This window comes from Syngnathus acus, chromosome 5, assembly GCF_901709675.1.
Source record: "Syngnathus acus chromosome 5, fSynAcu1.2, whole genome shotgun sequence".
Taxonomy (NCBI): Eukaryota; Metazoa; Chordata; class Actinopteri; order Syngnathiformes; family Syngnathidae; genus Syngnathus; species Syngnathus acus.
In genome coordinates this window covers 11,383,237-11,405,950 of record NC_051091.1, presented here as the reverse complement: position 1 = coordinate 11,405,950, position 22,714 = coordinate 11,383,237, and the positions used below count along the sequence as shown (strand labels likewise).

Below are 22,714 nucleotides of genomic sequence, written 5' to 3'. Positions count from 1 at the left end.
CTTTGCAACAACTTTGCATTTTTGTATTGATCAGCTCAGGATGTTTACTCGTTTGGCTGCTGTCGAAGAAAAATGTCAATTGTCTTCTTTATCAGGTTGGACAATAGATAACAAGGCAACAGCTGCATTATTGAATAGATAAGGATTATAATGCCCGGTTTTGTTTAACGTCATTATTGCAGATTGAGTAGTAGTGGATCCAGCAAAGTTGCTGTGTCAAATGTATCAGCAATTTACACAGAACCCAGCAATGGCTTTCACACAGCGACCTGGTATTTTGCAATGAGTAGGCAGGGCCTGACCAATATGGATTTTTTTGTTTTTTTAAGAAAGATACATCTGAGTTAAGATAGTCACCCCCACTTGGAGTCGCCAACTGACAGTTGTGGAATGTTCAGAGGGAACGATGAAAGGCGTCTCCATCTCCGCCGCATCAATGGATGTGCCCGGGGCCAAACTAGCCCGACACTGCCGCCGCCTCCTGTTTTTCGCACCATGGCCTATTTACTTATTTATCCGTCCTACTACCGCCGTCTTATCTCACCCAATGAAATTAATCCTTGTCTAAAAATATCTGGAGGAAGTGTCACTCATTTCCCCGCTGACAAGTTGGAAGAGGTGCATGGAGCTGAAGACCGGCCACCTCTGACCACATTAGTATTTAGTTTTTAAAAAAAATATAAAGTATATGTCAAGTGTAACATTAAAAAGTCACAAAGTTTTGTGTAATAAAGTTAACTACACTTTTCAAACAACTCGCCTGATGATCTGGCAGACTGAATCTCCCGAACTCCTGTTCCCATGCCGTCTTGAGTAGAATAATACAGCAAAAAGGATAATTACGTAAGCCGACGTTGATGTCATGTCTACATAGCGCGGCGCAATTAGTTTATTTCAAAGTCCCAAATTTGACCGGAATAGCATAATAGCAATGAAATCATGCCCCCAAACCTCTAAAAAAAAAAAAAAAGTTTGTATCCTGACTGTTTGATGGCAAGTTGTCGGCACGTGTTAGCCCTTTTTTTTTTTTTTTTTGCCCTGGAGGTTTAGCCTTTCCCCACCACAATCAGCACTTATAAATGAAGCTGTTCACGCTGTGAGTGCGTGACCTTGCGATTGCACCGTGTTGTGATGCCGATTACCTGTCAGCAGCTTTTGTACAAACACACACACGCGCCAACACAAATATGGCTAACCGGCAACAGACAATACCCACTGGGCAGGTCACCGTCGCTCGCTGGAAGCATATTGCTTTTTAATGGGAGCCAAAACACGCACACAAAAATGGCCGCATGCTGCGACGTGCCGTAGATTGTCCATTAAGGACAGGATTAGGACAGCCCAGGAGTCTGACACTGAAATGCTTTGTGAGTCATTAGAGACCCATTTTGGGTTATTTTGTTGCCGTCCATTGATACTGACATATTGCAACACACACACTTGCAGTCTTAGCACCAAAATATCATGGCTCTGTGAATTCTCCAACACACCGCCAGCCAGCCATATTTGGAGAAAGTTCTATTTTTCAGCTCCTTTTCCTGAAGGCAAAATAATAATAATTGTGATCTAACGTCTCATTGATGTCCCTCAAAGGCACGAAAAGAAAGTCTATGACCCGCACAAATATTCATCTCTCAATGACTGAGTTCTATTTCTGTCTCGTTGATGTGCTTCTGCTTCATATTTTGACATGTGTGACTTTGTTGACGAGATGTGTAAATCATGTTTCTTCGGGCGGAACACAAAAATAGGTGTGCATTTTTTTATTTTTTTTAAATGAAAAACCAGCTTCACGGGACAGATCAGTGTGCGACTTGTCATCGCGCCCTTTCACCTATGAAAATCATTATTTTCCACCTGGCTGTATTTTGCCTTGATTGGTCTTCCGACGATCACGCCTCCTTCTCTTTCCCTTCCTCATTACAACCCTCGTTTGGACTTGAGTGGAATTTTGATTGGAGACCTTTGCCTCTCTGCAGAGAATTAAACATGCTGTACCTCGACCTTTTTTGTCCGCGGCAACTTTCATTCCGCCGGCACGCAACGCACATCCTTGAAATCGTGAGAAAATGCTCCCTTCCCTGGTGGAGAGAAAAAAAAAAAAAACACATCTGCCAACCCTCTGCACCTCCTATCACTTCCTCCTTCTTTCAGGTCACGGTAATACTCTTTTAATATTTTGACGAGTGTTCTCCGGCTGTGACCTTGTGAGAGTCGCTGCAAATGATTGCCCGCAGAATCTGCATTCCTTTCCGCCAGATCTGACTTTTGTTTGAAAAGATGAGGAAGTGACTCATCTGACTCCCCAACATACTGTCAGTGACATCAACTGATTGATTGCATGCGTCTCTTGATAGGTTTTCTGCTCCTTTTGTACCTTTTATAATTTTAGAATCATTTTGTCGGGTGGGCTCAGTTATTTTACAGTCAGAAAAATCGAGAACAAGCATATTTTTTTATTTTAATGTTTTTTTTGGGGGTGAATGTTTTCATGTTACAACAATAAAGTGGTGGGAAAACAAGTTGATTTTTTTTTTTTTCTTCCAGTAAATATAATCTGATTAAAGGCAAACAACGGAATTCCAGCATTTCTTTCAGAACCTAGCACATAACTGGTATTACTTGTTGACTACCCAGCATGTTTGATCATATTTATGGTAATGATAATATTTTATTATTTATCCTCCAGTCTGTGTGCTTCTTTCTTGGCAAAAATCCAATTTTGTCCCCATAGGCCTCCTAATATTCCTTTGGATAGTGCTGTTACACTGACAAATATTTAAGTAGTAGGCTGTGATGGGTGATTTTTATCATAGACAGTGCAGAACACACACACACACACACACACACACACACAGATGGTTGTTTTTCCCCTTCTTCCTGCCCTCTCCTCCATATGCATGAGGTGCAGGCCATGCATGTGGCGGCTCACTGTCAGACGGGGTTGAGCGGGCAAGGACGCGTTGCCGTGGCAAGATTGTGTGTGTATGTGTATGTGTGTGGCTCTCTAACTCAACAATATACCTGTCAGGCTGAGAGACAGCGTCACGTACAAATACATACACGGCGCGCACGGTCTGCATGCTAAAATGCAGGCGCACACACGCGTGAATATTTTAACCCGTAACCCACTTGGTGTGCGCGGAGGACGTCTTGCTCATCACTCAAAACTCAAATCATCTTTCCCCATTGAAATGTATAGAAATGCCATTAATTCATTCTAGCCCAAAAAAAAAATCTAAATCAGTGTTTGTGGTTTTTATTGAGGAAAAAAAATCAAGATGAAATGCTGCAATCCATTTCAGTGTGCTGCAATTCCTGGTATGCCCGCCTTGGCCAAGTGGGAGGCAGACACAAATCAAGAAGAATAGACCTCTACTGCCAGTAAGTTGCCGTAATATTAGTTATTTTTCATCGAGCCAAAAGAATATAGTATTATCTGTCTACGTGTGTTCTTCCAGCATTTTGTAAACTACTTCCACTCTGTTCGCAAACTTCCAACTCGAGATTTAAATTATCGAGTAACAGATGTTTATAAACATTGTGAAATGCCGCCCCCCCCAAAAATAAAACTGTAATTGGACACACGTGGTTGTCACAGCCCGTATTTAATTTACCTTTCTGATGCAGCATGCTCTCCAGACAGTCACATGGCTGGCAAGCATCTGTTGTCAACCCACGCAAGTCAAGAAGAGCTGCGCGGCAACGACAGGTTGAACTTGAGCGACGTCGCTGCGTCAAACTTTCTCGAAACATCTGTGCCGCTGTTTGCTTTCTTGTTCATTAGCCCAGTAGCTGCTGATAACAAGCCTTATTTGATCAGGCTTAGGGGGGAAACAAGAAAAAATAGAATTTAACACGAATAGGGTGTAAGAAGAGTTATTAAATCGGCACATCTTAACATTGACTTAATCCAGCGGTTATATTTGTGTACAGTTGAATTAATACATAATTAATCTTGTAGTAAATGTGGGAAGGCGGTGTTTATTTTTTATGGTGATTGTGGGTTATTAATCAACTTCGGGGCCTCCCTTAGTTCCATTTACTCATAAACAAGCGATATCAGGTCGAAACGAGCTATTAAGGATGTGTTTGGTAGTTTGGTGAAGTGAGTCAGAACGCTCGCGCTAGCAAAAAGCTCTTAATTTGGTTACGTGAACAACAACAGTGATACAGTGAGAGCTTCAAGGTCAAACACCTCCCAACATTTTAAGAAAAGTAGGCTCAGCTGAACCGTTGTCTTGCTTTACAAATAGTGGTGACCCCCAACATGTGACTGCCTCCAAATAATGGATGATTGCATTCCAGCTATTTCTCTCACACGTGCAAACACAACTGTGGCGTTGTCTCCATCTGGGGTTCAAAAGTCTGTGCCATGCCTAAGAAAGTTGTCGTGGTGTTATTTGTGATTTGGATGAGCAGAAGGCAGAGGAGAGGAACGCTCTTTCAAGCAGAAGGCTTCTCGGCTAACATCCACGTGTGAGCGTAAGCATGGAAAGAAAAAAACAACACAATCTGTTTCTGAGTTTCTCAAGAGGCGTGAAAAATAACAATCACTGCCACTAACAAATTGTCCCTGTGCCCACTGGGCAAAAGCACACACTCACAATGGTGGGATTTACATTGCATGGTGTAAGTGACACAATGTAGGTTAAAAAAAGAAATAAATAAGCACATGGAATATCGCGTCAGTGCAAGGTCATCGAAATACACAGATCGGAAATTAAATTCATCGACTCACTTTTTTATCAACAGCTATTTACTGGAAAATCCACAACTTAAACCTTGTCTAAATACGAAAGTAGTATTGAAGTGATGATTCTCAACTTCGAGACAAGCTTTGTATGTTGGGAAGGAGCTAAATTCAGACTGAGTTGTTGATGGAACAAGTCATTGTATGTGCATAAGTTGCTAATTAGTTCTAATTTCTAAACAGTTTCCCCTTTGAAAAAAATCCTCATCATTAAAGTTCAAGTGACATTTTCAATTCTTACTCGCCACAAATAGATGCTAACCACTGTATTATAAAACTAAAATCAGTTTTATTTTTACCACTTTTAGGTTGAGCTAAAACTGTCTAACACAATTTTAGGAAATCGGGCTTTTTTTTCTAGCAGGACTTGTTTTCATTATTGAGCAGCACATTTGAAGCTTGGGATGGCACCGGTCATGACTCTGTCATTCCGTGAGTTCCTCCTTGATGCATTTTTTAAAAGACTGTGAACCCAATGCCTTCCAATTCCTCCAGACGGCAAACAGTTTCCCGACCATCACTCTTTGTCACGTTTTCTTTGCCAGCCCAGTAATACGGATTTTGTCAAAAACGTTCACAAGACTGCTGACAGATTTGTGGAGGTGCTCGAGATGAGTTTTCGGCACTTCGTGTCACAAGATCCACATTTTTCTCTCATGTAGTTCATGCAAATGTTCAGGGGCAAATTTAATGGACAGCTCTTCCTCTATGGTAGCCATGTCCAAAGTCCGGCCCGCGGGCCAAATCCGGCCCCCGATCAGATTTCATATGGCCCGCAGCTTCGGTCCTATAATGTATTATTTATGGACCGCCTGCACTGTCAAACTGAATATAAAAAAAAAAATGAAACTTGAACCTGTAATTCCTCCTATTACCAAAGGGTGGCAGCAGCACCCCTCGCCGCTCATTTCTGTCATGGCGACTGCAAAGAAAACGAGGACAGTTGACATTGAGGGCCGTCGCTTTCAAGAGAAATGGGAATTACAATACTTCTTCGCTGAAAATCAAGGCAATTGTGTTTGTCTAATTTCTAAAGAGACGGTTGCCTTGTTTAAGGATTTCAACCTAAAGAGACACGAGTAGACTAAACATGCTGACACATACGACAAGCTAACAGGGAGTAACCGCGCTGATAAAGTGAAGCCGCTCCAAGCTGAAATGGCATCACAACAGCGATTCTTCACGCGGGGCTGTGAGTCAAAATTAAATAAAAATTAAATATTACTTAATATTAAATATTACGAAGTGGCCATTTTAATACTGTTGATGTTATAAACCTGTAGACATGACACAAACTATTACTTTTTGAAAGATATTGTAAATGACAAGAGCAAAACTCACTTGTTTTAAGTTTTAATAATAACAGACAAATTTGCATTACTTATAACTCCTGTTTAAAATGTTCATGAGGCAAAAATAATTTTAAACTCATGTAAATCTAAGGTATTTCAAACAGTTTGTTCAATGTTATCTGACTCTTCAGATAAGAATGAAAGGCAGAATTTGTGTTTTTAGAGTTGTTCACATCTGCCTGAATGGCTTACATTTGGTTATTTTGTTATTTGAAAAATAAAGACAATTGTGACAATGAAATTTGTTTTATAACAGTGTGTATTTGCATGAAATTTTTGTAGTTAAAAAATGTCTGAAAAAACTATTGGTCCCCGGGCCCCTTCACTTTATTAAATCTGGCCCTCCTTGCAAAAAGTTTGGACACCCCTGCTCATTGGCAAAATTGACTTCCCCCTTTTTCTTCATGTCTACATTTAACTTAAAATCGACAAAAATGAAGTTAGCCCATAGTTTTCAGTGGCTCATTGAGTCTCAGAACCTCTGGGGGGAATCCAATTAAACGTTGTTTATGTCTGATTATCAAGCCACTTTCTCAGAAACGGCAATAATTTTCTTAGTTCAGTTTGAGCTAGGGAATTTCTAATTATCCAAAAGTGTCAGGAACAGGCGGAAAAAAAAATCCTAGTAAACATTGTCTATATCTCATTATGAACTCCGTTAAAATTGTTCTTTACTTTAGCCGAGGGCTAATGTTACCGCATACTCACACCCCTCTGTGTTGAAATAAATTGGCTAAGAGTTCACGAAAGACTGAGAACGTCCAAATTTTGCGCTCACTACACTTTCAACGGCTTTAGTAAGCTGACTGCAACAAATTAAACGTGTAATTAATTTGCACATTTATAGACACACACACAAGTGATTTCAGTAAGCAGATTGCCTAACGGTTAGCCTGTTTACAGCTAGCCTCCAACCTGAGCTACATATTGAAGCTGTTCTCAACTTCTCACACCATGTGTTGAATCTGTATCGTATTGTACGACTCCTCAAGCAATTTTTCACGTACTGCATGTGGACACCTTTTTTTTTTTTTTTTTTAAATTATGCTGAATTTGTTAGCAGGTTTAGCACTCGAAAAAGTGAAAGAGCAACGTGACAATTTTATGCTATCTCAATTTAAAAACTTTGTTTTGAATAGTAGAAAAATAACTCCTCGTTTCAAAAGCATATGTTTTTGTGAGTGGCGTGCATGGATTCGGATGTCATAAATCTTGGCGGAATGCTTAATATCATAGCGCGACAGACGACGTCCTGTCTGAAAGCGAGAGAAATAATAGCCTTTCCTCTCTTGATAAAAAACTCATTTTAGTGCCACAACCTGAATAGATTTATCTCCAGGTGCGATGAGGGCGGTTAATGAAATCATTACAATGAATTACATGGGCTTCTTCTGTTGGTTTATTAATATAGTTTATGAAAGGAGAGGGCTGTAATTGCCTGTTTGTAAGCCACCGGTTGCATCTGGCATGGATACCTGCAGGGGGGGCGACCTGATCAAATTGAGAATTTTGGGAAGGGGGGGGGGGGAAAAACGCTAGTAATTTGCTTAAACACAGTGGCTCATTTTTATGCTCCGTAAGCAACCGATTAAATTGAAGGGTTTTTTTGTTTTTTTTTTAGCATGTTTGTCAGGTGTTTCTGTGCCATGGACATTTTTGTTGACACGCAACCTGGCACGCCTGACAGTTTGGTGGATTCGGTAGATTTTGATAAACTTCATCGCCGTGCAGTCTTACAGATTCAGTGTACTATAATTGAAAGGTGAACCATACGATACACTTAAAGTGAGGCTCCAAATGATTTTAGGTTTTAATTACGCCTGAGAGGCATTTCCATAAGACGTGGCGTGCCCTCGAGTGGGATCAGCTGGCCACTCGGTGGGGCTCGGCCCGACTCTGCCGAATGAGCGATGATTATATTTGCAGCTGTTGTCGGGCTGTGATGAATACATGCGGCTTCTCACCAGCAACGCTCCAAACGAAATGAAACCGAGTCGTGAATAAATGTATTGAACGTCGCCTCTGCGCCTGGTCAGCAGTCTGCTTGTGGTGTGGTGGTGGTGGTGGATGTGTGTCAGGGGTATCAGGGGGTTGGTGGTGCGATGTGAAATTTAAGCACTCAGCAGCTCCATCTTAGGCCATTTTGGTCCAGACATGCAACAGTGCCCTTTCGTCTCGACGGCACATCAAATAAATGAAATTAGTCTTTAACGCAATTTGGTTTTGCATGTTGGTGTGGCTCTCGGCAACCGTCTCAGTTTTCCCACATGGCAGCTTTGAAAGATTTATTGCCCACCTTTGACTTGTAAATATCCCAACTGTGTGTGACCGCTAGCTGATTTAGCGCAGTTAATTGCAGCCGTCCGGTGCCTGATCGTTTGGCTGTACAATGGAAATCGATGCCTTTGTGCTTTTTTTTTTTTTTTGTCCCTGAACTTGACTCCGGGATGCAGCATTAGCTTTTAGCTCTCATTTAAAGTAACCCTGCCCAAAAAAGACTAGCACTACTCCTCGACTCTCCCTGTTCCACTATAATTGCTCAAATTTACCAGGTGAGCATCTTACTCCTGAGGAGGAAGAGGGCGGAATAAATAAATCGTCGAGGGCGGAAGTTGATTGGCATCTGTGTTTTTCAAATAATAAGATGCAGCTGTTGATAGTGTGGTTTAGGTGATGGTGGGGGGGCTGCATCTGCAGGTTTACTTTGCTGGCGGCCCCCGTGGCGGCGCGTCACTGGTGATGAAGGCAGACGGCTGACAGGAGCTCCAAGGATGATGCCGACGCCACCGCCAAGCGCACCTGCTAAACTTAACTCTGGAGGAGAGCCAAAAGAAGGGAAGAACAGCAAGTGTGGGAGCAGGAAGGGGGGGGGGCAACAAAAAAGAAGGGAGACAAGAGGGTTAAAGCGTAAAAGTAAGCACTCAAGAGTTGCAATGACGGTTGAATCCTTCGCTGACTTTTTCCCTCGAGTTGGCTTCGCCAGTGTTAGGCTGCCATTTTTTTTGCCTTTGACGATAGTGGAGACTTAAACACAACAAATTTGGGAAATGAAATGAAACTAATAATACTTCAGAGAAGTGCTGCACAATATATCGACAAAATATCAGGTATTTTCCGAGATGCAATCAGTTCTTGTGGAATTGGATATTTTTATCTAAATTGACTCATAATACTGTAATTGTGGACGTAAGAGGACGCACATCTCAAACCATCCCTTTGCCGCTCAGCACTCTGTAGGAGATTTCACAAAGATAATGTACATCCATCAAGGATAGTTTCCCATGTCATGTAAAAATTGTCAAAAGAATGAAGTCATTTTTCAACACTGGAAGACTGAGCCACAATTTGTCAGCACAGGGTGTTTTGTGCAAACAGCTCATTAAACATGCATGTCAAGCAATTCCAAACAGGTTTCACTGGCTGTCAAATCTTGCATTTGCCTCTAGAGGCCACAAGGGGGCGACAAAACTATTTTACTTGAGACACGTCCTTGGCTGAAACACAAAAACAGAACTGAGATTTTCACTGAAATTTGATTTTTACGTGCATGGTGTGGCTTGCCAATTCCTCCAGTGACTCGTTAGACGTTTGCCTAAAGTTAACGAGAAATTGCAGGAAAGTGGCAAAAATAAGGACAAGACCCACACACACTTGCCATATGTTAAAGTCGTGCTGCATACATACTTCTAGATTCACTGTGTATGTGTGCATGCGCGTGAGTGTGAGACGGTGCTGATTTTAAACGCTGTCTCAGCCCCCCTTGAACTCTTCAGACTGAAGAGGGTGGGTCTCTTCATTGAGACACTCATGAGTTGCTGTAGCTGCTGCATTGTGTGTTTGTGTGGGAGGTGGATCAGGTTCACACACACAAATGCAAATGGTCGCCAATGTGGACGCCAGAGAGCACGTGGCAGGTAGCGGCTGGCAGGCTGGGAGCGCTGTCACCAATTTGTTCCTCGCCATAGGGGACATGTAGGGGATGGAAAGGCGATGGCAGCTCCCTGTCCTCCTTATGGCTAATGAGGCCTACACTTGCTCTTCTCCCTCGCGTGTGTGTTCAGAGTGTATTCGTTTGTGTCACAGAGCTGCCATGGCTTTTCCATTCACAGGAGCCTGCACAACTTGGCCTTCTAACTTTTTCCTCACTGAATTATTCACACACGCACGCACATACTGTAGCACAGGCAATGACAAAGGTGTTTCAAAATTAGACAGTGTCAATTTTATACAGTCAAGAAAAATTTCTAACAAAGGCTCATCAACTGATAAAGACTTCAAATAGGTTAATTTAAAAACTCGACTGATTTCAACACAAAGAACTCAGGCTGCTTATATAGAGGTTGACTAACCCTAAATAATAGAGGCGTGACAACAAATGATATAAAACAACTTTGGTGTCAATCATTTCATCCTCTTAGTTTGTCTTTGAATCCAACTCGTTGTTGAATTAGTCTTTGGTGTTTAACCTGACAAGTTGAGAATGGCTACAATTGAATTTGTAGTACAGGAGCACCGCCGTGTGGTTAAAAACAGGAATTGCAGCCCTGGTTACAAAACCTGCTCAACAAATAGAGCACAAAAGGAAAGAAGTTTTATTTTTAAGAAAACATTTATTCAGGGGTGAACATTTTTGGATAAATTATGTAGTAGGCCTATAGTATTTTAAATAAAGAGTTGTACTTTTTAAACCGAATGGAAATCATTCTTTTAGGAGCAAAAGTGGTTTTGTTTTAGAACAATAATTGTTTGATTTATAAAGGGTGTAATAGGGAAATATAAGTCTCAGACTTAAAACAAAAGTATTTTCTTCACAAAAATAATGTCCCTAGTGTTTCTTTTCTTTCAGACATGCAAGCGAATGAAGGAGCAGAACGTTTGAGTCATTCCAAAAAGGAAATTTCACAGATTGAAGGAACAAAGCTAAAAAGCAAAAGATGTCTAATTCTAACGACAATGGCATCTGATACTTATTTTTTTTCCCTTGAGTAATGTTTCTGTAAACTTGGGTCACAGCATTCAAAAAAGTTCAAAAGTTTTTTTTTCCCTCCTTCTCTCCCAAGGCAATATGGCGGCCAACAGTCACGGATTAGGGCACGGACGTGGGCGGCTTGAAGAGTCCCGTCCTTCGGAAGTAACGCACGATGAGCGGCACGGACACCAGCGTGATGCTGATGCGCACGGGCGCAAACAGTTTGTGGATGGCGTAGGCCAGGACGAACGTGCTGGTCCCCGCCGCCATCTTGGACCGGATGATGGCCTCACTGAAACCCAGCTTGCTCAGCACCGCCGCCATGTCGATACCACTAGGGAGATGAAGGCACACAAGTGATCACAGGTATGTTGCGCTTTATCTTTTTTAGCTTTTTTAGTCATGTAGCAATTTTGTCACGAGGCGCCAATATACCTCTGAGTGATTAAAAAGTTATCTTGTATTTTAAGTTGTATATTTCAGAGCAAAGCAGTTGTTGGAGTCTAATAATTCTTCTTAATCACATGAGACACTGGAGCTGAAACATTTAATTGGTGTGTAAAAAGTGCACAGTTGCAACAATATTCTGTTTCCATTGGTTGTTTAAAAGGCAATTGTGATCATCTGTCTGAAAGAGGCGAGTGGCTCCTCAGCGTTATCAAGCTGAGCGCACTGTGCTAGCTTTAATCAGCCAAGTACAAGGCGGCAAAGTGTTATGTGATAATGCTACGTGGGGGCGGGAGACAGTGGCTTTTCCATGCGAGGCTTATTATCAGCTGTGCAAGGAAGGCTGCGGGCTCCCCTGCTAATCTGCTGCAAATCTCTTTGCTATGCTGACTGCTGGCAAGATGCCTAACTGTCACATTCAATGCACGTGCAGAAAGACTTTATTGGTATTTCTAATGGCTACATGAGAGTTTCATGCATTTTTCCACTGAACTTTGTACTTGCTGCTGTTTATTATTCAGACCAGAAACTTTAAAAAAAGAAACAGGGGGGGTGGGAAGTTTTCTTTTTAACAGTTATTTTTCCACAAAAAAATCTATATTTGTCATTTAAGTATCTCATTCATTTTGAATACGAGTTTGAATGGTTGTCTCTGCCCTGCGATTGACCTTTGCCAAAGTTTGTTTTGTCACATAATGGAATGAGTAGTGTTACTATATAAGGCATGTTTCTGAGAAAGTGTGGGACAAGGCAGAAAGCTATTTTTGTCACCTGGATATCAGGAGGTAGAACATTCCCAGAGACATGAGAGAAATCCCCACGTGGAAGGAAACCCCCACAGCTCCATACTCCTTGAAGACCTTTTTGAGTTGTTGGGTCTTGTTGGGCTTATTTCCCTCCAGCTCGGGTTCCTCTGGGGCTTTTCCTCCAGGCGTAGGAGTTGGTGGCGTTTCCTTTTGATTGCTCTCGCCCTGGGTGGGATGAAATGAAACAATAAAACAAACGATACAATTATTGTGATACGATTTGTATTCAGTACAGGCTCCAAATAGTATCATTGTACTTTCTAGGAATAAAAACATTTGTGCCTACTACGCTACTGTATGTTAATATTGGCCATTGGTGTTTTTGTCTGTGAAAGCCACTATGTATACGTACTGTAAAGTACGAGGGAGCTTAGCAGCCCTGCTGACAAAGCACAATCGAGAACGCCAGCGTGGGTGAGACAGCAGGACTTCTGCTTTTCAGAGAGGCCACTGAGGCCAGACTCAAAGTAAAGGGGGCAGCGGTGGCGACCTTGTGAGCAGGCGGCCACAGAGGATGTATGGGAGGAGGAACAGTGGGACCTCTGTGACTGATAACAGCTTCTCGCAAACACACGAGTCAAGTCAGACTGACACACACGATGACTTGCACACCTCCACCCTGAGACTGCCAGTTGCCTAACATTTACTTTTTGTCTTTTTATTCATTGTTCTATATTTGTTTCTTTATAAAAAAAAAGACACTTTGTTGTACTGCAGCCTGCTGACACAGTTTGTTACTGACCCAAACAATTTGTACAATTTATTTAGTTTGTTCACGCGTGAACACCTGCCGGATGGGCGAGCTGTGCGCATGCGCGACACACAGACTCTGAATTACGTAAGGTGAAGGTACGGACGGTACTTTCGTTTCACTGTATTATGACAACCTCCCCTTCTTCCCCTCCTTGGGTGCATCATTACGCAGCAGCGTTACAATACCTCCGCGTTGATCTTGTTGTCCATGTCGATGGTCTTCTTTGGGGCAGCCGTCGTGGTGGACAGCCCCCGATTACTAATTGTAAACAAAACTACCGGCTCCGCTAAACAGCCGCGGTGCCCCCAATCCGGGTTTAGAAAACCGTGGCGGTACGGCTCAGGTCGTTGTCCTACAAAGCGTACGAGCGTCGAGCCCACGCAGCAGGTTCGGTCCCGATGAAATCCCCTCGTTAACGTCAACGGGGTTGAGTAAGAGTGGCGAAGCACAAAAGCTGTCGTCCTCGTCACACGACTCAGAAACATGGCCGTCATGCCGTCCTCAAAACGAGTTTAGCGGAGTCTACAATGTTTACTTTAGGAGCGCAAGATAACACGGAGTGAAGGTCCGAACATGCTGACTGTGACCCCCCACCCCACCTCCTCCCAAGCCGGTAGAAAGCGTTGCTGACAGGCAGGACGCGCAACCGCAGACTGAACGGGAGGAGGCTCCAGCCAAATGGACAAAGCACGCGGCTGAGACGTATATAACGTGCGTAGTCAGTCAAGGCCACGAGGGGGCGCCGTTGCATTTTTCATCATTTAAGCCACAGCTCCACAACTTGGAAAACTGTCCTGTAATGTGGTTGTACCTTGACTTAACTCCAGGATGCTGGCATACCCACGCAAGCACATCCAAACGCCACACGGATAGGCCCGAGCCGAGGTGCATTCTGAGATATGCTTTGCCACTTTGCGTTTGAAACTCTAACAAAGACTTCCTTTCTGTGTAGAATTTGCAATCCCCGTGCAACTGTGGTGCTCTTTATACCAAGTATATCCCAAAGGGTGTTTATTTTTACTCAACCGCAAAGAGTATCTATTTTTTTTCCCCTTACCCTTTTTTGGGGGGTCAACTGACTTACTGTCTGTGTTAAAATGGCAACGGTCTGCCTCACCTTAGCTGTTTTGTCCCCACCTTGATGTTATGCCAACAAGATGTTCAATAGCTGCAGTAATTGAACACTGGGCATCCTTCATGGTTGCCATTCACATATCATTTGGACTTGTGAGAACCTTCCTCCTCTCATCCCGTCATCCATTTGGTGGTCAGGAGTCCAAACAACTCCTGGCACCGAACGCTTTCCGGTCTTGGCTTTACTGTCGCACTGGCGCTGAGCCATCTGAGCCTTCAATGAGGAGGAGGAGGCTCTCGGAAGGACCTGGACTGCAGCCAGATGGCCTTGCACTGCAGCAGCAAGGTCACGGCATGCAGAGGATGTGGTCCGCATGTTGTGTTTGCACTTGCTTTTGTCTCCGCGCCTCACTTTGCCGGCACACGTTCCAGAAGGAATACTTCGTTTACTCTGCAAACATCACTTAGTTCTGTCCAACCTGACGTTCTTATTTGGGCGATTAGTGTGTTTGTCTAACTCCTAATAGGTTGCTTTTCATCATCCCATGAAAGTCTATTATATTGTACGAGACATTTTGTGCTCTGCAAAGACTATTAAAATTCACCATAATGTGCGTCAAGTGTATCCACGGCAACCAGACTAAAAGCTAGTAAATGTTGGACCTAATGAATAGGCAGGCGCTATGCTCTTCCATTGTTACAACCGCAACAAATATCCATAGTTGCTGTCAGATGATTAATATGTCGCGAATATGCGAACACGTTTTTAACACGTTGTAATACTTAAAACGTTACAAACAAGCAAAGCATACAGAGACGAGACGGTGAACAATTCCCAAAATATACAATTTATTCAAAATATGTGAATGCAGCCGTCAGTCTAACATTTACATCATCAGTAGTTTTTTTTTTTTAAGTGGTATTCTTCCGTCCATATGTGGACCTTTGTTAATAATCACCTATATAACTACTGTATATTTTGTGAAGGTATTGGTCAATTTATTCCACCGCAGCAGCTAGACGTTAGGTGACATGTAATACAGTAAAAACGGACTTTGTTCCTGACTTTTGAGCACAAAAAGAATATCACACACAAACACTGACACCTGAGTATACTTGGCAGGCAGATGACACGCAGGATTAGTTAAGTGTATTTTCCATTAGGACAGCAACATTGTATGGGAACAGACAGACGACAGTATTTACAAATTCATCTGTACAAATTGTTGACACTGTACAAAGGGGAGCGCAAATTAATGTGGCTTTAAGGGAACCAATATTTATTTATGGGAGATTCTTTGGCACTGATGTGGAAACGAGGCAACATGTACGATATGAGTGACAAACACTGTACGGTAATTGTAATACAAACCTGTCAAATGCCCAATTCGATTTAATGCCTATTTCTATTTTGCATTCTTTTTTTTTTCCACAGATGAAACTTTTTGCTTTCGTATGAGGAAAAAGAAAAGTGCTTTGCTGGCTCTTCTCTGTATCGCACTCACTCTCCACACACCATCCGCAACAATAAATACACGGAACACATAAATAAAGAAATGTACAGTCAACACTCTTAAGTTATCTCAACGCCGATCAATACAAATATAGTTTGGGGGTAAACGTACAGTATACAAAGAGGGGCTTGTCAAAGTACACAATAACACTTAAGGCGTTCCTTCCCTTGACGGCGTTGAAAGCGCCGTTTGCTTTTTCTGATATGTACCACCTCGATCGAGTTGTGGGTGAGCTGGAGTGAAGATAAATGTGGTGAAATGGTCATGTGACAGGTCTCTGACAAATCAAAATAGATTAGAAATAAATAAATAGAATAGATGGAAGTCAACCAGCGTCACAGAACCGATCGACTTTGTTTGATTTTGAGGTTGCGCTTATTTTGGTTTCATTGGGGCTTTTTGCCTGGGTCCTTCAAACATAAACTTGCCTCAAAATTGTTTTCCAATTTGCTGCCAAATTTGAAGTGTACTAGACTAAACTAAATGTGAGTTTTCATTGTTGAATCTGGGTTGGAGCATGGTGGGATTTTTTTCTTTTTGCCCAATTGCTTCAAACTTCGCAAATTACAAATAAAAGCTTCAGCCACTTGATGCCTGTTTTTACTTGGCAACTAAATTTTGGTAGGCATCCGAGCAACTCTTAAAAAATGCTGATCATCAAAAATCTGAACATTTTGCATGTCACGGAACAGCTTGACCTTGGAAGTTCCACTTATGCCTTGAATTATCTTCAGCCATCCATCTTTGTTTTTCTTCCATGTGTCCAAATGTAACCCAAAGACTCAGTTTGTTGGCTCATGCTACACTTGCAGCCTCTTTTTTTGAGTGGCAACTTCTTGAGCTCCAGCTCCTCTGTGCAAACTCTTGCAGTTTCTTGGTCTCGCAAAACCATGTCGCTAAGACACGCAGCAGCAGGTCCGCGACTTGGGCTCCTCTTCGTCGACAGGCTGCCTAAATCTTAGCAGTGGCGGGTCGCCGCTGGCCGGCGTGTAGAATACGGCGCTGCCGTTAGACGACACCAGTGGCATGCGGGGGTCATCCGAGATGGATTTGGCATCGCTGAAGGAGTCCGAGGAACCGTTAACTAGGTGACCGTTAAATAGGGGGTGGTTCAACAGCTTAGCCGCCGCTCGCTGCTTCTTCAGCTCCGACAGAGTTTGAGGTCTTTCGCGAGATAACGTTTCATCCTGGCCGGTAGCGACCGTGCTCTTGTCCGTCGCTGACTTGCCGTTGGCTGGTGGCTGGGCGGGTACGCACGCAGTTGTAGAGATGAGGCCGTTGTGCTTGCTGCTGCCATCTTTGAGGATGGTAGGTCGCTTGGTCTGATCGGACGACTCGGTTGCCTCAGCGGGCTTCACCTGGACATTGAGAAGAATTCAGTACCTCAAAAAGCCAGTTTTGCTCAGCAATGTGAAATTATGTAGTGCTATTACAAGTAGACCCAACAAGTTGGGGCTAACTAGTACCCGCTGGCACCATATTTTTTTTTTCTGGGGATAACACAGTGACCAAATTTCTCATCTGCCTCACCGCTCTCCAGTCAGCGAGTAGCGAAATTAAAAAAAGAAAACTTTTCATCATTAACTTTAAAGAGACGACCACAGTCTTCATCTCTGCTTGGAGCCAATCTCGTTGCAGCGGAACGTGCTCTGCTTAGAAGTTCCCTCAAAAAAAATATTTACTCATTGACTTTAAAGTCGTGATAAATAGTCAAACATACTTCTAGCAGGGCATGCTTGCACCACGTTTGACTTTTATGCTTCAGTCAAGACTCGTCCTTTTTAATTGCCAATTATGTGTTCTAGAAATGAAAACCCAATTGGTCCGAATAGCGACGGAGCCCTAGACAGCGTTACCATTGTTTCTGAGCAGAGTTGCTTATGTTTGTCTGACAGGGCCAAAGCGCAGTGACCTAACGGAGGTGAGCTGAAGGAGATTAGATTAAGCACATAGAGAGAGCGAGAGAACATTAGAAGCCTCAGAAAATCGAATGCACAGCTCATTAACGTCCTCCCTGCCACTAATAATAGACAGTGACACCCCCCCTCCAATCCCGTTTGTACTGTCCTCTTTAGACTGCGAGATAAGACATCTGGCTCTGTTGGCAATCACAAAGATTCTTTATGACAGATGCTAATTGGGCAATGACTCACATGAAGCACCTGGAAGATCTCCGGGTCAGGATCCTTCTCTTTGTCCTCCTTCTCCTCCTCCTCCCTGCCTCCCCTCCACACAATGGCCTCCGTCTCGTACTCCTTTCGGCACAGGTTGTGCCTGTCGGACAAACTGGCTCGCCTCACCACCTTCCTGCAGATGAGGAAACCTCGGTGAGGACGAGGGATGATTTGCACGGGTCGCAGCGGTGCTGTCGGCCATCAGGTGTCAGCGCTCACCCACGACTGCCGGCGCTGGATGTCCGTCGGCACAGCGAAGTCTTGTGTTTGAGCTGAGACTTCATGATGATGTCATGCTTGTGCTTCAGGTCCAGCAGAATGGCTCTGAACTCCTCATCCTCGCACAAGTCTTCAAACGGAGGAGAAATGTTAGCGCGAGACGCTCAATAAATATTTGAGTGAGGTGTGACGCAGGTACTATACCGATCGGGGTCTCGTCGAGGAAGGTCTTGGCGTTGAGACTGGCTCCGTGTGACACCAGCAGCTCAGCCACGTGCATCTAAAAAGAGCAGGAGCGGTGTTTGACGTGGAACACTACGTTGAGTTTCTTAGCTTTTCCGCCGGGGTCTTATCTCACCTGACCCCAGCACGCGGCGGCGTGGAGCGGCTGCCATCCGTCCGAGTCTCTCAAGTCCATTCGAGCTCCGGCTTCCAGCAGCAGCTCGGAGGCCTGCATGTAGCCGTTGGCGGCTGCGATGTGCATCTGTAGAGGCACACATTGTAGTTTTTCCATAATTTGTTGAAGTCGTTTTTTTTTTTGGGGGGGGATTTGCTGAAATCCATTTGACCTATTCCACTCCCAGATCAACTTTGTAGATCAAGCAGACTATACAGGAAGCAAAGTTTTCCAGGAACACACAAAAAAAGCTTTTCTCTTGAAAACAAAAGATTAGTCTTACATAACTTTTGATGATTTCCGCATGTGCTCTTCTCTAAGCTTTTGCCAAACATTCCGGCACGCTCTGTTTTCTTTCATCTCGCCGGATGAAGATTAATCAAAGGATGCAAAATGCAGGAGGATAAATCTTTTAGATTAACAAGGGGGCGACTAAAACCATGTCATGTTCTTGTACACTAGTACGAGTCATCGGAAATATTTTTATGTAGGAGCTGAATAATTAATCAAAATCAAATGGATATAGTAGAATGCAATGCTCAAATCACAAATGCTGAAATTGGGGGAGGTGCTTAATTTTGATGGGTCAGTAGTTTTTGTCTAACCACCATATGCTGCTCCGTTAACGTACCAGTGTGGCTCCCTGCGAGTCTTGCCGGTTGACTTCGTCGCCGAGCCTGACTAGTTCCTGGATATCTCCCAGCATCCTCCGTTCTGTAGACGCCCGGGTCTCGTTGATCATCTCCTGGGTGATGCCTGCCGATCGAACACACACAGACAAACCGAGCTAATTGCCGTACTATTGATTTGTGCAAAATGATGAATATTGTACAGAGCTATTGTAAGCAAATTGAATTCAAATCCAACATCTTGACAGCAACAACTTCGAATTGAAAAGTCCTCGCGACAGCGCTGCTTCCACACTCAAAATCATCAAAAATAAGAAAGGGCTCAACATAACACCATTCTTTCATCGTTATTCTTCGCAGAGGAAAATTGCCTAGCTGTCTGGATGAAGATAGTGCTTCCATTAAAACAAAAAACAACAACTGAGGACGTACGGTAAATGTGAGAGCAACACCATACATCTTCCACATCTAGATGATGTATTCTGGGAAATGGAAAAACAAAAGGTTGTTGTTCCACTAAGATTGTCGTTCATAATAAATGCAACATTTGCATGAATGAATGAGGAATGCCTATTTTACATGTCGTCTTGAAATAATATCCCAGATTTTTTTTCTTTTTTAGCTCATTTTAATCAATTTATTTTTCCCCTTTACTAATAGAACTCAATGATAATCAAAACATTTTTGTGACAATGCGATATGGAATTAATATATGTTTATATGATAAGCCTCTTGTATCAGAGTCACTTTGACATCATTCTCACTAAGATGCAGTCTCGATAGTGGAAACATTTGAGTTTCATTGATTTTATTATACGATTACATTATTTATGTGAATACTCTCATTGTTTAATCAGGAGCGAGGCAACAACACCCATTCAATATAAATTCCATGTTTTAAATTATTGCCGAATCATCTTGTCTCTTATTTGAATCGGAGTAAACTGATGTCCTCAGATAAGTGTCTGCCTTCCATCAAGTGAAGTGTGCACGCGTGTGTGTGTGTTTCAATTTATTTAGTAAGACAGAGGGTAGCCTGTCTGCTCGCCACTGCGACATCTCTGGAGGTCTTGCTACTTATGGCAACGTGACTGGAGTAATTAGCATAGCTGCACTCCCCTGCTTGATGTTCCTATTGTCATTCTTCTCACCTACTGTAGCGCTATCTGCAGGCAGCAAAAGAGTCGGCTTGAGAAGCTCCCTTTTGTTCCGAATATATATTTTATGTCACATGCTTAACTAATCCCATAGGAGTTTTCGTTTAACTAAACTCCCAGACTCAAAACTTCATTTGAGGGAAATGTTTGACGGCACCTCGGTTGGCCATGGCCGTCTCAATAATGTCCAGTGTTGGGTCATCTTCACAAAGGTCGTAGGGCATGTTCCCGTCAGAGTTGACTGCCAGCAGATCGGCACCACTGTGGGAGAAAATGACCGTCCAAATGATTAAGAGCCGTTACGCGATGTGGAGCTTTGTGCCAAGTGGATGTCATCTCACTGTGCAATGAGTATCTTGACCAGGCCTGCGTGGCCACAGGTAGCGGCGGCATGCAGCGGCGTCCACAGCTCATTGTCCTGGGCGTTGACGCCGGCGCCACGGTCCAGTAGGATTTTTACCATCTCCTCGTAGTTGTCTATGCAGCACTGTGTGGAGAAGAGGCGGGTTACAAATGGTTTTTCAAAATGATGTCTGGTTCTTGTCAATATTATATTGCAAATCTATGGTTTAATTGATGGAACACTGCTGGATAGATAGAATGAATGCTAGAGATTTTTTTTTAGATTTCCTTTCATGAATGAAAGTGCTTCCATTTTATTTATTTTTTTGAAAGCTAAGAAGCCATCAAACATGTGAACAACTAGCGAGTGCAGACAAAGCTGTAAAAGCCATTATTACAAACACATCTAGTCAGCACTCAAGTGACAATTTGTCCTGTTAGCATGGCTGTGATTAGAACTCTGGAATGCGTATTCTCAGTAAAATTGTAGCAGCAGTCGTCTCCAACAGAGCTAATTGATACTCGGCAGTGAGCTTTTATGCACTTTGAGGAAAGGTTTTTTTTGCACATCTGTGCGTCAAGCTCCCATGATGCCAGTAAAGCGACACTCCGTAGATGGCATATTAAAGCAGATATGCCATAAAAGTGAGGCTTGGTTCCCAGAAACAGCTGCACGTTTATCACCTTCCTTTTAGGGGATCTCTAAAGAGTACAAGTTTTTCCTCTGCCGGGCTTTTCACTGACCATCACACAAACATTGTTGTTAGATGTATAAACTCACAAACACACACGACAGTCGAGTCATTAATGCCCCCACTAAAAATGTTCACAATTGCCAATATTGATTGTTAAAATGAATAAAAATACAGTACCACAGAAACTGCTCGAGTCAAAAATTAGGTACACAAATGGCGATTCGTGAATCAGCTATAATGATTCATAACACAAAGCCGAGAAAGAGATGTTTGTGACCTCTGGAGATTTGTTGCCTCAGCCAACAAGGCTGTGCAGATAAGAAGACTTTGGTGTGTGCGTGTGTGGAAGCAAAAAACATCATTAGACAAGACATGAGAGGAAATGAAATTACTGCACAGATCGCAGGAAGAACAGATAAGAGGTGAAAATGAGGCCCACAAAACAAAAATAACAATCGACTGGGAACAGGAGTAACACAAACAATAATTTATATTATCAATGACTGTTGAGGTCTGCAACAACACAAAAGTAGAATTAGCAATGTGGAGGTTTTAGTGAGTGTGATCGACTTCCCGTGTTCGTCAAAATACTAAACGACCGATCATACTGAGACGTGCCACGTAGAAACAACACCAGTACGGCGCTTTTAAAAAGACAGCGCAGATTATCTCACATCTCCAGCTTCCAGCCGCCCTCGGTAGTGGCAGATGCCTTAAATGCAAACCTACACACTAATTTACAGCCAAGCTAATCCGCTTAGCCTCTTGAATAAACCCACGTACAGTACTTCACCCACCTGCTAGCCGCCTGCTAAGCTAATCTTTTGCTCCACATTTGACTCCACTAAGGCCCTGGCCCTTAGCGACCACCACTGTGTACTTTTTAATCAAATCCTCGGGCTGTGACAAATGGCCTAGTTTGCGCATGGAAAAACCGTCTGGCTGGGATTCTTCAGTGAGTTAAGGAGAGTATGCTCGCATTGGTCGAGTAAGCGAGGCTGCAATTAAAGTGTGGAAGCGGGAGAAGTTTGAGCCAAACTGAGTGAGGAGTGGAAAAGAGTGTCAGAAGGGACAGTCGATTGCAATTTGTGGACCGCGTGAACCACTGTTGCGTGTCATTCTTCTCATTTTACGACACACCCGCGAGAATGAACGGAATGACAAATGGTGCTGGTGCAGAGGCCGGCTCGTCTTATAGTTTGGGATCTATCTGTAGATTATGCTAAATCGGAATTTAACCTTTTGAGAGGGCACTCATTGAAATTCTAAGGTACTGGCAACCAGTCCAGGTTGTATTCCGCTTCTGTTGAAAATTGCATGGATGGGTAAATACTTGATTGTTTATTTTTGTTTTTATTTTTTAAAGTAACGAATGGCCCGACTCAGAAGATTAATTTGCCCACCCAGTTAGCAAAGGTGATTTCCTGGCCCT

The 22,714-nt window shown here is 43.1% G+C and overlaps 2 protein-coding genes across 3 annotated transcripts in view; both read right to left on the bottom strand.

The window, feature by feature from the left end:
* Nucleotides 1-10,662: 10,662 nt before the first annotated feature.
* Nucleotides 10,663-13,754, bottom strand: fam210b (family with sequence similarity 210 member B). The gene is made up of 3 exons (XM_037252314.1): nt 13,267-13,754; nt 12,293-12,492; nt 10,663-11,408 (listed from the first exon to the last, which is right to left on the bottom strand). Exons 1-3 carry the CDS (start codon nt 13,573-13,575, stop codon nt 11,192-11,194), a joined length of 726 nt encoding a protein of 241 aa, XP_037108209.1. The 5' UTR covers nt 13,576-13,754; the 3' UTR covers nt 10,663-11,191.
* A 1,228-nt stretch (nt 13,755-14,982) lies between these two features.
* The window catches only part of ppp1r16b (protein phosphatase 1, regulatory subunit 16B), a 35,542-nt gene continuing 27,810 nt past the window's right edge, over nt 14,983-22,714 (bottom strand). For both annotated transcript variants that reach the window (XM_037252412.1, XM_037252413.1), the window contains exons 4-11: nt 20,587-20,732; nt 20,403-20,506; nt 19,091-19,215; nt 18,421-18,546; nt 18,267-18,342; nt 18,063-18,192; nt 17,823-17,976; nt 14,983-17,027 (exon numbers count right to left, since the gene is read on the bottom strand). In XM_037252412.1, coding sequence (XP_037108307.1) covers nt 16,566-17,027; nt 17,823-17,976; nt 18,063-18,192; nt 18,267-18,342; nt 18,421-18,546; nt 19,091-19,215; nt 20,403-20,506; nt 20,587-20,732 — 1,323 coding nt within the window. In that variant the 3' untranslated portion in view covers nt 14,983-16,565. The remainder of the gene's footprint in view (nt 17,028-17,822; nt 17,977-18,062; nt 18,193-18,266; nt 18,343-18,420; nt 18,547-19,090; nt 19,216-20,402; nt 20,507-20,586; nt 20,733-22,714) is intronic.